Source organism: Xiphophorus couchianus, chromosome 9 (assembly GCF_001444195.1).
Source record: "Xiphophorus couchianus chromosome 9, X_couchianus-1.0, whole genome shotgun sequence".
Classification (NCBI taxonomy): domain Eukaryota; kingdom Metazoa; phylum Chordata; class Actinopteri; order Cyprinodontiformes; family Poeciliidae; genus Xiphophorus; species Xiphophorus couchianus.
The window spans coordinates 16,881,477-16,896,219 of record NC_040236.1 but is presented as its reverse complement, the minus strand read 5'-3'; the positions used below and the strand labels follow the sequence as shown (position 1 = coordinate 16,896,219).

At 39.9% G+C, this 14,743-nt stretch overlaps 1 protein-coding gene across 11 annotated transcripts in view; it reads right to left on the bottom strand.

The window, feature by feature from the left end:
* Nucleotides 1-13,864, bottom strand: part of celf5a (cugbp, Elav-like family member 5a) — a 242,550-nt gene extending 228,686 nt beyond the window's left edge. For 8 of the 11 annotated variants that reach the window (XM_028028416.1, XM_028028417.1, XM_028028421.1 and 5 more), the window contains exon 1: nucleotides 13,385-13,863. In XM_028028416.1, the coding sequence (XP_027884217.1) occupies nucleotides 13,385-13,742 (358 nt within the window). In that variant the 5' untranslated portion in view covers nucleotides 13,743-13,863. Of the gene's footprint in view, nucleotides 1-13,384 lie in introns of all 11 variants that reach the window. The other 3 variants (XM_028028419.1, XM_028028426.1, XM_028028423.1) reach the window with 2 other exon arrangements.
* Between the last annotated feature and the right edge of the window lie 879 nt (nucleotides 13,865-14,743).

Sequence of the window (14,743 nt, the reverse complement as noted above, 5' to 3'; positions counted from 1 at the left end):
TTCCCTTCACTTTTGGTATCTTCATTTCATCCATATTCTGTATCTTTTTGCCCAGAGGAGCCAAGCTACCCCAGTGTGAAAAAAACGAAGTGTTAACTTGCTCTTGCCGCGGCATTTTCTTGGCCAGAAAGTGTGGATTTAGCACAAATAGAGCCAGTCCTGGCACTGATCTTGTCTGTTAGCTCTCACATCATTTGCACTTTTAGGAAAAGGCTCTCACTTTTGGTAAATGGTTCGCTTATATCATTAATTGTCATGTGGGACTCTAGAGGAACTTAAGTAGGAAAGGAAGACGAAACACACATCGTGAGCAGTGAGACGATGTGCTGATGACCTGAGTCGCTGCCAGACCTGAACACAGTTAGCTTACTGACGCAGGCTGATCATGAGGTGGGTCATCTGTTTGGTTCCAGGGAACGTTGTAACAGATTGAATCAGTCCTTATGATCACAATATATACTGGATCTGACAATAAACTATGTTTCAGAGTGATAAAAGACAAATAAGTTTCATTAAGCGGAGCTTGGCAGGAACTTACCACACTGCTCTCAGTCATTCTTCCAAGAACAATATTTTCTCTGTCCTGGCCAAATGGGCTTGTAATGATGGTATAATAAAATCTGTAGCCCGGCAGCGCTTGTAAACCCTAATTAAAATAGACGCTCAACCTAAAGGAAGCCAGAAACTCTCCTCTACAAATATCTGTTGATCATGACTTCAAACCCAATCTTCTATCGCCCCTTCATCAGTCAGCCCATTCCGTTATCTGCTGCATCCAGCTTCAAAACATCCTTCATTTCTCTTCCCCTTACAGGGCCCGCTCCCATTATCCCATCACCTGGAGCAGTAAGCTGGGGGACTATGAATCCTGCAGAGAAACCGAGAAGCTTCAATGTATATCATGAGGGTAAGAAATAGTCCCCTCACCCTCCATGGTATTCTCTCTGACCCCTGAGTGGAGGATCTCATCCATTGATTTGTTGCTACTTGCTCTCACAGAGTATACTATCCTACTAGAATCAGTCAAACAGATCCATAAGGAGCACATCCCAAAGGAGTGACTGTGTTGGTATGAGTGTATTTACAGAATCTACCATATATATATGTAGATTTTTGTATGAATTGTTTGATGTCAAATAAATGTAGCAAACCTCCTGTACATATTTCAGGGTAAGAACAGAGATAAAGACGCCGTCATATTCATTCATGTAGAGAAGTTCTCACAACTTCTCTGAATTTAGTTTACGGTTCTGAGGTTATATAGTTCTGTCCAGGCACAATTTGCACTTCATATATAATCAACCATTAAAAAAATTCTTTCAAAAGTTGTTATGTGTCAAGTCGTTTCTGATAAGAAAATAGTATTACTAAGCAGCTGATGCAGGCGACATCATATCTCACTGCAAATTTCCCATCCTCAAGTCAACTAAACCATCTTTTAATATGTGGCTTGATCGCAGGAGTCTTCCACCCGTCTGTAGCTTTACACTATTAAAGCGATTGCCCGATCTATAAAGACATCCAGTGAACTGCATCCCAGACGAGCAGGCTAATTGACACTGTTAATGGATGGAGTTTTTTGTGGCTGTAAATAATGTGTAGGTTCACACTTACTGCCTCCCGCTGTGTTACTTCTGGGAGGTCAACAAGAGTTTACCTGCCAAGTGCCGTCTCTCCAAGCCGTTGTTCCTCCCTTCCTCCCTCCAAGGCTGCCCCAGCCAAGGGATGTACAGAAATCAATAAAAGTTTCTCTAAGCCGTTGCCTGATTCAAAGTCAGAAAACTACATCTCCCCGTCTTTATGAACTGGAACAGCCACTCACAAAAACAAACAAAAATGCAACTAGGAAATAGTAAGAATCTTTTCTTTTGTTGTTGTTCGGTTATCACTGTTTACCATATGCCATCCATTGTATTATATAACACAGTGCAAGAATATGTCAAGCTGTTGTAACATCCTTGTGTAATGTCTCTGATTTGCATATTAGACATAATATGCCAAATGATTCCTTTCCTCTTACTAGAGGTGAAAGACAGTACAGCCTTTGAGACAGATCAATAGATCTTAGACAAGCTAAAATCATAGATGACTGGCAGCTGCAAAATGACTGCAGACTAAGAGAAGGCTCAGGTTCTAAGCCCCTTTGATTTTACAAATTGAAAGTTACCTTAAAAGACACAGCTTCAAAGGTCCAGAAGGTGCATGGACAGACTGGTTGCAGGAGGAGTACGGAGGGAAGGCATATGTCTTTCCTCCTCATCTATCTGTAGTATGTCTAACCTACTTATGTGTTTATAATGGCTATCATGAGAATGGACTGCTAGAACAAAAAGAGCTTTGTCTCGGTAGTTTAAATTTATGTCAGACACCTTTATTTGTTAATCTGTTCTTAATTCTCGTTTTCTTTATTGCCTATATTCTCAAACTGTAGCACAAGTACAACTGGTGGTATATGTAGGGCCAAATGAAATCCATTTTATTTTTAATCACTTTCATAGTTTTTATTTGTCTGATTTCCACTTTTTCCATTCCACTTATATTTATTAACAAAAAAAAGTGTGTAATTATGGAGTGGATAAAAACGATTTAGCAAATCAATAGCCAGAGATCTACATTTACTATAATTCAAGTTTCACAAATATAACAAAATGTTGTGGTTCAACAGAGCATTGAACGGCGGGTACAGCAGACGCTTCGATTAAGCAACGAAGCGGTATCTCCTTCCTCCCCTGTCTTAACTAGTGGCAATGTCAGGCCTTCTTTTTTAAAGAACTAACTATTTAGTAATTAAATAGTTATTCTGACTAAACGAGGCATTACCAAACCATAGTAAGGCAGGTTAGGTATAAACGACCCCTGCAAAAGGAAAAAGCTAAATCTACTCATATGTAGTTATTGCTACACCAGGCATCATATACAGGATGCATTGCCCTGTCAGTCACAACCCAAGGGGGTTGTGTGCTTATATTAAAATCTTCAGATTAAAGCCTAAAGCTGTCTCCTTTAATAAACAAATTTAAAATTCTTCTCTTTTTTCCCCAAGCAATATGTAAAACAACATGCTGTACTCCTGCATAGTGATATGTTTACCTAAAATGTATACTGTCCAACCTTCCTGACTTTTTATTTATTTATCTCATGTCACCGCTGGAGCTGAAGAAGACTAATGATTACCTCTAATGGTGTGACTAACAAGCAGGCACAAGGGTGTTAATTGCATCGACTTAAATTTCCTACAAACCACATTTAGCCCAGATTATACCAGAAATACTGTTCTCCTAATGAAGATGTGACGATAGATAGACAGACAGACAGACAGACAGACAGACAGATGCTAATAAGACATAGGAACCTGTTATCCATTAATTAGTTTGAGGAGTCATTTTTTAAATTAAATCCGATCTTCTGCTGAACATTAAATCTCAGATCAGGTTCCACGTTGGAGCTTGCATAAAGTCCATATATTCTGCTCATTAAACTAAATTAATATTGGATGATGAAGAAAGAAACACAAATTCCATCTCTCATCTTTCTCCTCAACACAGTCTGGCAAGCAGTTTGCTTTCATCACAGAGTGAAACACAGGAAAATATGAGTAAAAAATGCAAATGTGACATATCTCTGGTACAAAGCCTCAATGGATGGATGGATGGATGTGGATGGATGGATGGATGGATGGATGGATGGATGGATGGATGGATGAATGGATGGATGAATGGATGGATGGAAAATACAAGGAAAAACTATGGAAAGGGCTAGGAAACTGCTCTGCCCCCCATAGCTTCTCACACAGTCTCTCCCCTTTTATTCTTGTCCTCTCTCTTTCAGAGCGGAGTGCGGGAGCAATTTTTTGGGTAACGCTGGCAGGCAGTCAGTGATGTCATGCCAGCAGTGCAGCGATGCCAGCTTAACCTATTTTACCACAGAAATACCACACGGTTCCTATTTATAGCACTGCTGAACAGCATGCATCTTCTCACTTCCTGAATGGACCGGAGGATGAACAGACAAGTCTTTTTTTTTTTACTTGATACGTTTCGTTGGAGCATTGATCTGTACATAATTCCTACTTGCGATAAATGTGTTTAATTTAATTCAATAAAGATTATCTGTGTTGTCAAAATTGCAACATACATGTTTTTCAACTAATTAGTTATTATGGAATCAAATTAAGTCTAATGAGGAACATTAATTGGCGCCGGTAGTTTTAGTGGTAATATTTGGATTATTTCAAACTGCTGCTATGAGAGAGCTCCAGGTGAGCTGCTGCCCTGAGGAGCTCCTCCCCCTCCACCATCCATGCATCCCGTGCCCTATGCCAAAATGCCACTCACCCTGTGTGATTTGCCCTACGTGTCCCAAGCTGAACCATCACTCCTTTTTCCCAAAGCCTCAGGATAAAAGCTGCCATTTGTTTCTGCATCTCTTGACAAACACTTCATCTTTTCCCCCCTCCACTTATCCATCTGCCCATACAGCCATTGTTCTGTGCCATGTGTCTGTCTGTCATTTGCCTTTTGGGCCCCCACCCCTTCCTCTGCATGCATGTGCCCAAGCACGTTGTCCAATTCCTCTCCGTCACACTGGGCTGTGTGACAGAGAAGGATTGGTCGGCGGTGCTGAGGCATATCCACAAAGCATTGTGTTTACATGCACTCTCAGGCAGATACAAGTTCGACATTCATGCATTGTTCATTCGCGCCAACATCAAGGGCTCAAACGTTTGGCAATCAGAAACATGTGACAGCTTGACTAATCTGTGATTGTTTTTTTGGCCAAAACATGGGGGTTAGCAAGCCCTCCAAGGGCAAAGCACTATAAGGCAAGACAAATAACTTATTATTTTTCCAGGCTTGTACAAGGCTTTATCGCATGAGTTCTCCTGAACTGTTCCAAAATGGAGAAGGATTATCACAAAACACTGCCTTAAAATCTTCTCTCTTGCCCCATCCCCCTTATTTTATTTTCCTGTTAGAATGAATCAGCGCATCGCCAGGCTCAAACACAACTTTAGCATTAAACAACATCAACCCTTCCTGCTTTGGTCGCACCTTTTTTTCTCCCCCCTTTACACACCATATTACTGTATAAGACCACAGTCTGCTATGTTGGCCACAGTGCTCTGCAAACAAAACATATAGGCAGCAAGCTTCTATGTCTCGGTCAACTCTACCTATAAAAAATAAATGTGAACCAAAACAGATTCAAAATAATTCAGTTCACGCTCTTCATTGTGGCAGGTCCACCTCTAGAAAGTTGTCAGAGGGATGGGCAGAACTACACAAAGCCACAGCAGGGTTTCTGGAGTTTCATTACGCTGTTTTCTTATTTAGAGAGGTCGTCAGTTCCCCAGAGGTTTTTCCTATGATCTAAATCTGGGGGCTGACATGTCCAAGGAGGAAACCATGTGTGTCTGGGAAGCCATTATGTTGATTTGGCCATCTATTTTGAATTGCCATTTTGTTAAAAATCCAATTTTAGTTTTTTTTTTTTAAATTTTTTTTGGCAGACCACCAGAGTATTATTAAAAACTTTGCGGGATTTCAATAAGGTCCCCAGGGCCTTTGGAAGACACCAGCCCACAGCAGGACAGATCCTTTATTGTATGAGAGTGTGCATTAGCGTGCTTAATGCAGTATAAAAACAGTAGTAATGTCATTAAGAAACTATTACTTTTCTTTACAATGAACCCAAAGCAAAAAAAATTAAACACTGCTAAATATTTCTTATAAATCATTTCACTAATATTATCGCCTCTTGTAGGTTTTCCTAATATCCTGCAGCCTTAGTAAAATGTTTTCTGGGAGTTCACCACAGAGTGCCTAATAGGGGTAGCCATTCAGCCCTCCCTCAATTCATTAAATCATAATGAGCATAGGGTTTTTAAATTGTCATTCAAACCAAGAAACGAGTATTTGGGGCTTCTTCAAAGGCCAAAAAATAAATAAAAAATCTCCAAAGAACTTGCTATACGCACAAGTGATTGACATTTCATAAATAAGTCTCTCTGATAAAAGTTTTTTTTTATGTTATTTCTTAGACATGTTTGCACATGTACACATGCCCATCCATGCTTCAGGCACCCATTAAGAGCAAGCATATTCCACAAAGGTCATGGAATACCAGTCCTTACAACGTGCTGAAAGTGTTATATACTGCAAGCCATAATAAATGTTGCATTGGAGCAGAAAATCAATCCACCTGAAGGCTCTCTCAGTTAGAGATTAACAGAGAAAAAAGATGCGTAGAGAGAATAAAAGTCAGGTGAGTCTGGTGTGCAGACGTTAACTTCCACCATTGCTTTTCCTCGTCGGCATCTGAGATTGCCAATCTCTATGGGGAAAACAGCAGAAACCAGCAAGGGAGAGGGAGAAGGTGAGGCAGCGCGCCTCATCCTGAACTCAGGACCCATAGCGCCTGTCAGTACTCGTTGAGCTGCTGCATTTTTTATGAGGAAAACCCTGTTGCTTATTACAATATTTACAGGCATTTAAAGATTGCAAAGCGAGTGTTTTTACTGCTTGGCTCAGTGACTTTTGCTCACCAGCCCTGACATAGGTTTTTATTCCACATTAGCTAAATTAAATCACTGCATATAACTGCATGAAGTCTGAAACTAGCCTTTCCTCTCATGTGCTAAACAAAAAGTCAGAAGAAACGCTAAACAGTAGGGACATTATTTCTTCTTCAAATCTTTATGAAATGGCTGTGCTCCTACAACCTAACCAGTAATGTTAAAAGGACCACACAAGTCAGATGTTTATTAAATCTGGATTATTACTGAATGCAGCCCATCTGTAAAGAGACATTAGATCAGTGTCAATCCATGAGAAAAATGTAGTAAAAATGAATATCGCTCTGTTAGAAAGTCATTTAGCAAAGCTGCAAACAGACTAATGGCACCTTGGATTTATCTCAGAAGTATTGGATCTCATATTTGGGAATCACATCAGACCCGAGCCCGCACATTTTAGTTTCACACTAAAGAACCAGAGGTGTTGGATATTATTGCTCTGAGTGATTATGGTAGCTACCATTAGTGTTGGATGCCAAACCATATTTGTCACTGTTCTATGACTTGAAATGGCAAAAAGACATATTCACAATTTGCTCACTTCAGGAGTTGCTACCGCTATTTATCTGACTTAGGTCTCACAAATTTTCTTTTCCCAGCACAAAAATAAACGACAAATAAAAGTAATAAGTTAAACTGAATTAACTAGTAAGGTAGCTAGCCATATATTCTTGGTGATAGGCTTATTATTTGCAAAAGATCTTTTTAGTATCTTTGCCATCAGCAGTTTTGCTCCATTTGTATGAGACTTCTTTGGATGCTTCTGTCCTGCAGTGACACTCTATGATTGAAAGTAATTTTCTGAAATCTATTCTGGTCGAAAATTTGTGAATTTGAGACTTCAATGAATATTATTATTATTATTTATTATCAATAAGTTATTTTGGTTTTAATCAGGGGTGATAACCTCTCCCATTAAATAAATCAGACAGGCCGACAAAGATCAGAATCAATTATGGTTTAGGATAAAATCTTCAGAAAATAATGTGCAACTAAATCTAATTATTTGTGTGAATTCAGCAGTTTTTGGATTACTTAGCTCCAACAATTTATCAAAAATATTTAAATATTAGGAGAATAAACTGCTGTAAAGCTACAACATACTGGAATTATTTTTGGAAAATTGGCCAAAAATTATTGAAGGCGCAAATTGAACAAAAATGAGGAAAAAATAACATTTTTCAGTAATCAAATTGCTATTTGTTGGTCAATGTTTTGTAACCAAGAAAAAAAAAAGCGCGTTTGAAACAAGGAGTAGCTTGAATAAATCTGAATTGAATATTAACTTTTGCTTTGCAACTGGGTTGTCTTGGTATACAGAGCCTGCCGCCTGTCACCTGCAAATAGCCTGCTTCCTTTGCAGCAGTCTATGTGAAATGTTAACATACGGCATAGTGACAGACATATAGGCTTTTGCACATACATGCACACAAGTATTTATGCCACACGGCTGGTATAGGCAGATTTGAGCCTGGGTGAGAATGCTTCTAAAGTTCAGATGTGATTCAACGATACAAAACCCTGTTCTAAGAGACACCAGTTTCAGGAATGCATTACATAATTAATACAATGCCACAGTACCTTTATGCAATGTGCATGGACCATCTATGCCACATCTACAGTTTTATTTATAATCTGTGAGTTTGCCCCATCTGTTTCCTCAGGGGGGGATGCTGTCCTACAACACTACCATGATCTTTGACACTTACCATAAGGCGCACACATTATGGACAAGAACATGGATTCAGATTTGTTATTAAAGATAGAAAGGTTGCTTTAAAAAGCAGAGCCTCAGTCTACAAACTCCATTGTGCAAACTTATAACTGCATTCTCAAAATACCCTATTATGTGGTTTTGGCAAATATAATGTGTGGAAATTATTCTGTTATTTCTCTGTCTTTTCAGGGAGCAAATCGCCGAGAAACCCTATCTATCAGACTCGCTCGGAGGAGGGGGAAAAAAAAAATAACTTGAATAAATATTTCATCAGATTATTCCGTGATTTAATATGCTTCTGCTTGGCTGTGGTCTACGGCAATATCTCCATTTATAAATGCATTAACAGAATGATAGCCGACACAAGCTTAATATTGATATCAGGTTTGCCTTGGCCAGCGAATTGGAGCAACTCAGGGAAGGTTTGTCTGTCTATCTGCTGAGCCGAATCACGTATGCTCTTTCACTCTGATGTGATTGCGTGTTACTTAACTGCATGAGGGGAGCTCGTGGGGCATAATCTGTCCAGAGACGTTTGCTTTCCATAAATACATCCGCTTTTTCATGCCAGGGATAGTAAATTGGTGAAATAAACAAAACAGATGCAAACGAGGGGAAAAAAAAGAAAGGAAGGAAGGAAGTTGAGGATCTAGAACACTTAAAAAAAACAACCTTAGTTCTGCATATATGCATGTGCATAAATGTCTAAGAGTGTGCTCTGCATGTGCTATAAACATAAGCTAATTAGAGCCAAAGGGAGAAGTTTCCACCGTGTGATAAATTCAACATCAGGAAATCCTCTACCTATTAATACCGGCTGGGCGACAACAATTGGCAGGCCATTGACAGCGTGGGCAGAATTAATCATTTGAAGAGGCAGACTGGACTGAATTTTTAATTGGGAGAGGCAGCCACTGTTTAGGGAGGCAACCAACTGATCACCCAGGAGACCGCTGCTTCAGACAATGCACATTTGCTAATCCTCTTGAGTCAAGTTATTATGGCCATGCATTATTATCACGCTTTACAAACTAATTCCATGTTTTCCCCCATGGATTACCAAGAGGAAAAACAGTTGAAAAAAGATGAAAGGAAAGTAACAAATATGGAGAGTGCATCGGAAATGAAACAAAAATCAAAATGACAGAATGCACAGCATTTAGGATAATGAAAACAAATTTGTGCAAATAGTACTGTCCATCTGAGTGTTTGTCAGAGTTAATGCACCTCTTAGAGAGGGCGCTGTCCCTGTCTCCCCATCAGAATGCATGCTCCATAATCCCATTCTGCCTAACAGCATGATTAACTCTGAAAGATCACTGACATATTAGGGTTTGATTGTGTATTGTTAATTGTGTGGCCAGGCATCATTACATTCTAAGACATTTAATTTGATGAACCCTACTTATCTTGTATTAATTAGTTGTTTGCAAGCTTCTGAATGGGGATAAATATTCACTTTGAAAAGCAGATTTGAAATTATATGTTGCATTAAATCAAGGAGATGACCTCAACTCAATATCTTTCTGTTTATATATTCTATTTAAATATGCCACGTTTGTTTATCGATAAACAAAATTACACATCTAAATTACAGAAATAAGTTTTTTTTTTGTTTACAAGTCAAACATGGATTGTCCAATTAACATATTATATATAATACTTTAAAGAAATCAGAGAAAACCCTTTCAAAACACAAACACACACACACACACATAATAATAAAGATTTTTATGACACACGCTATCATAAAAATCTTATGATAGCAATAGGTTACACACACATACTGTATATGATAGTATATGTGTGGGGGGGCAGGCGTGCGTGCGTGCGTGTGTGTGATGTGTGTGTATGTATATGTACACATATATATGTCAAACCAAAGTGTCGAGCTGCATGTATAACAGTCTGAACCTTTTTTTGGACAAAATTTACTCAGCAGCCAAATACTGCAATCATTACGCAACTCCAGGCAATGATATTGTAGGGTATACACACCCCGACACGCGCACCCCTACACACACACACACACACATATAAAATAAACACATGCCCACGGATGGCAAATGAAGGCTACATTGAAAAAATAAATCTTTCTTTTCTACAAACTGACATCAAATATTGCCTCACATTTCAGCAGGGAAATAAAGGGTCTGATGGCGGTATTCAGCTTCAACCTTTCGTATCCGAATGAAACGGGGACTCAGTACGACTGTTCCGAGGCGGTTCTGGACACACTGACCAATCTCACTTAATCTAACTTTCACATTTTGACAGCAACTTCTCAGACCACAAATAACCAATGTTTGCAAATGACCTTTACGTTATATATATAAATTATATATGTGCTGGTGCTTAATGCACAGACTTTTACCCAAAGTCCCAAACTGCTTTACCTTAATGATAGTAAGTAATTATGCTCCTTAAATGTGCCTATTTTTAAAAACTGAAAATAATTTATTTCAGAAGCGGCTAAATCGGTCTTTCTCATCATTGAGAGAAAGTGTAACAGCTGACTTTCAGCCAGCTTTCGCGCAATGTGCAAAATCCTGTAGGGGTAAGGGAAGAACTACATTACTTTCTGCTCCACAATGAAGAAAACTCAAGTCACTATGATATTCTTTCTTCACATCTTATTAAAATGACTTTAAAAGGGTGGGAATGGTTTAACAGAACTTTTTTTAACAGTTTTAAAACCAAAGGTTTTCAAAAATTGTTTAAATATGCTTAGTTATAGCTATTCAGTTACTTTTGCAAAAGTAACTTTTGCAAAAGTAACTGACCAAGAAAAATCTTATGGCAGCAATAGGTTATGCTAATAACTTAAAGTATGACTATTTTAGAACTGAAGTGGGTGCCATTAAGTTTCAATGTGTGTACCACTTTAAACCTGCGACCCAATTATGAAAAAGCAGTGGTGTTGTAAACCATAGCAAATATTTCGCTATCAAAGTTCTGCTGCTGCCCAAAGGACATCATTCCTCTTGTCTTTCCCCAGCAGGCGACATATACAGTCATCTTAAAAGATATGTCGATACATGGGCCAAGTTTTTAGCTCCTCAAAATCCAAATCATCTTTCAACCTGAAAACGCTGGATTGCTCTATCCAGACCAGTGGCTAGTCTTTGACTCAAGAGAGGTGTTTAAGTATCTTGATTTCTTCCTTAATAAGTGATAACAGGATGGTGCAGAAGGTGAACAGATGAATTCAAGTCACATCTGCAAACATGACATTATTTCGGTGCACCCCTATGTCTCTCAGTCTATGTTTTGACTCATCTGTGGTCAAGAGATATGAATAACATCTACAAGGGCAAAATCCAGGAGACTTAATTGAGCCTCCCTGTAGAGTGGTTGAACATGGGAAAAAAACTTGAGCTTTAAGAAAAGCCACTGCTCCTCCACATCAAAAGAAGTCAGTTGAGTTTTTTTGGAGGGGGCGGGTGTCTGATCAGGATTCCTCCTGGGTGCCTTGCTTCATAGGTTTTCAGGGCATGTCCCACTGAGATGAGACCCAAGGGCAGACCCAGAGCCCAGTGGATGAACTGTATATCTTCTCTGACCAGAGAAGGCCTTGGGAGTGAGCCCCCAGAATGAACCGTGGAGTGCCACTGGGCATATCTGGGCCTGCCTTCTTAAGTCAAGTCAATAATTTATTGTCAGTGTGATAAACATCACGGGGCTGCACGGTGGAGCAGTTGTTAGTACTGTTGCCTTGCAGCAAGAAGGTTCTGGCTTCAAATTCAGACATGCTGCTACCTCTTGACCAGGATTCCCTTCAAAAAAAAGAGATTTTTAATCTCAATGGGACTTCACTGGTTAAATAAAGATTAAATAACATTTTTAAAATGGCTTTCCGGTCCGTCACAGGGATTCTAGGTTTCTCTCACAGCCCTAAAAACATTATTGTTATAGGTTAACTGATTACTCTAAATTACCCTTAGTTGTGAGTGTGTGCATGCATGGTTGTTTGACCTGGGGGCCTTTGGGCTGCTCTGTGATAACTGCAGACCTGTCCAGGACGTACACCCCCTCTCACCCAACATACTGGAGATAGACACCTACAACACTCTAATTTACAATGCAAGTCATAGCGGATGGGTGGATGTGTATCCTTGTTCCCATTGCAGCTGCGATCCTGTAAAAGCCTTAAACTCTGTATGCATTGATGAAAATTTAAATCGAAGGACGTCTAATCAGAACAGTCTAAATGCCAAAGATTATTCCAAGTCGTTTTGCTTTCCGTGTGCTGAAAATAAAATTTGATTTTGATGTCCAACATGTAGAGTGGACGTGGGAGTTTGCTCTGAACACATAAGCTCACAGTAATGTCTTCCTAAACAACTTTCATTGGGCCTTAGGAGGATGGAAGTTGTCACTCTCGCCTGCACAGTGTGGGCTGAGTGAATTTACATCCCCTCCGCTGCTGGCCTCGGCTTCCCCACTTCAGCCGAGGCAAGCGCAGTCGGCATCACAATCTCCGTGGCAGCGTCCGTCATCTTGTGACAGTTCCTGCGCCCTTCGGAGACACTGTAGAATTACACAGATTTAGCTGTGACGGCTCTGCGCCCGGCCCCAACTCCCACTCCCACGCGAAGGGATGTTAAAGAAAGCATGTGAATGAATAAATGATGCCGTCCCTCCGCAGACAAAAAAAAAAAAAAAAAAAAGATGGGACTGGCAAGGGAAGGCTCTTTAAAAATGCATCCTTTTCGAGCGCCTCTGCCCCACTTTAGGAGCGCAAAGAAACACTCTTCGATTACAAAACAAAAACAACAACCAAAAAAAACCCTGTAAGGAATTGTTCGTGAAAGAGAAGCGCTCATAATAACGGAGGATGTATTCTGACACATTGAATTCTATGAGAATATAAACGCTGAAAAATCGAGTTGTAACAGACACATCTAAAAAATATTGGGGGAAACCAGGGGAATAATAGAAGCCTCTCAACTGACAAATTGTTTGGACCAAATGTAAAAATGAAAAAAAAAAAAAATTAAAGTCGCATTAGAAAATTCATAAGCTAAATATCACAAGCGATATTAGGAAATTATAAAGTGGTGTTGGCGACCGTATGTGGCGCGACACGTTACCTTTGTGCATGCCGGTGTATCGGTCCTTGAGAACTGTCAGTTCGTGGATTTTCCCAAACTGTTCAAACAGGGGTTTCAGGTCTTTTTCCTCCAAGTTCCTCGGTATCTGCCCGATAAACAGCTTAATGGCATCTTGGTCTTTCATGTTGCCGCTCTCCGGATGAATTGAAATGGGTTCTGACCCGTTCATGGGTTTCGGGAATGTGAGCTGAGGGTACTGGTGCTGATGTGGGAGAAGTAGTAATGGTTGGTGGGTCGGTGGTGCCCCCGGTCCGGTGAAAACCAGGCTGGAGTGAGCGGGCTGGGACTGCTGTGGATGGTGCTGCCTTCTTGTTTCAGTCTGAGTGAATCTGGCCATTCTGAGCTGGGAGCAGAGTGGATAATAATGACAACACACACACGCACACACACACACACACACGCTGCGAGAGCGCAAGCACTCAGCTGGAAACCAGGCTGACTTTCTATCCAACACACAACGCACCCGCACACACAGCAGAGAGCAGAGGGGGGTAATATTCGAGGGAATAAGAGCACCGAGGCGATATTGGACGCTCTGGAGCGACACCCAGTGGTCTTTAAGAAGAAGGCAACTTTTAAGGAGGAAATTGTGAAAAATGCAACCTAGCGAAATGTCAAAAAGCTTTTCTTTGAAAGCTGATGTGCTAAAGGTTTTGGAAGACATCACTGTCCGTCGGGCCTGGATGTTGTTCCTCGTGGTAATTGCATAGTGAATGAATGACTCACTCGGGTGTGTTGAAAAGATAACTTATTATTGGGATCAATAAGGCTGTTCAAAACGTTTACTGTACATTTCAAGTAAACAGGCACAGAGAAATACACAAAAACTCTTGAATGGCTTGCAACTTAAGTTTTCCGAGCCTATGACTTGATTAAAAACGATCATCTAGTGGAGTCTAAAAAATGTGATCATTAATTACATTTAGAGTTATTACAGTAAATATCCTCCAAAATTACACATCCGTCAATGTCTGAGGAATGTGACTGCATGATCGACCTTTATATTGAAAGCAAAATGGAGTTATAGGTGGTTTAAATCAACGAGTGCAGAGCCGACCCGAAGCCAGTTTTGTTTTGGGGCCCACCTCACATTAAGCTCACCAGCACCGGCACTTAATGAAACCAGAAAACGAAATGGATTAAGACAACTTGTTTTGTAGTCAAAATTAGACACAACGCAACACAATCAATAGCACTTAAAATAAAGTGCTCACCTTAAGCTTCTTATTAAAATTGCAAGTTTTTTTTTCTTCATATGACAATGAGGCTCTCCTTACTTCAGAAAATATCAGAGATTAATGATGAAGAGAAATAATAATACATTTGTCTTTGTTCTTA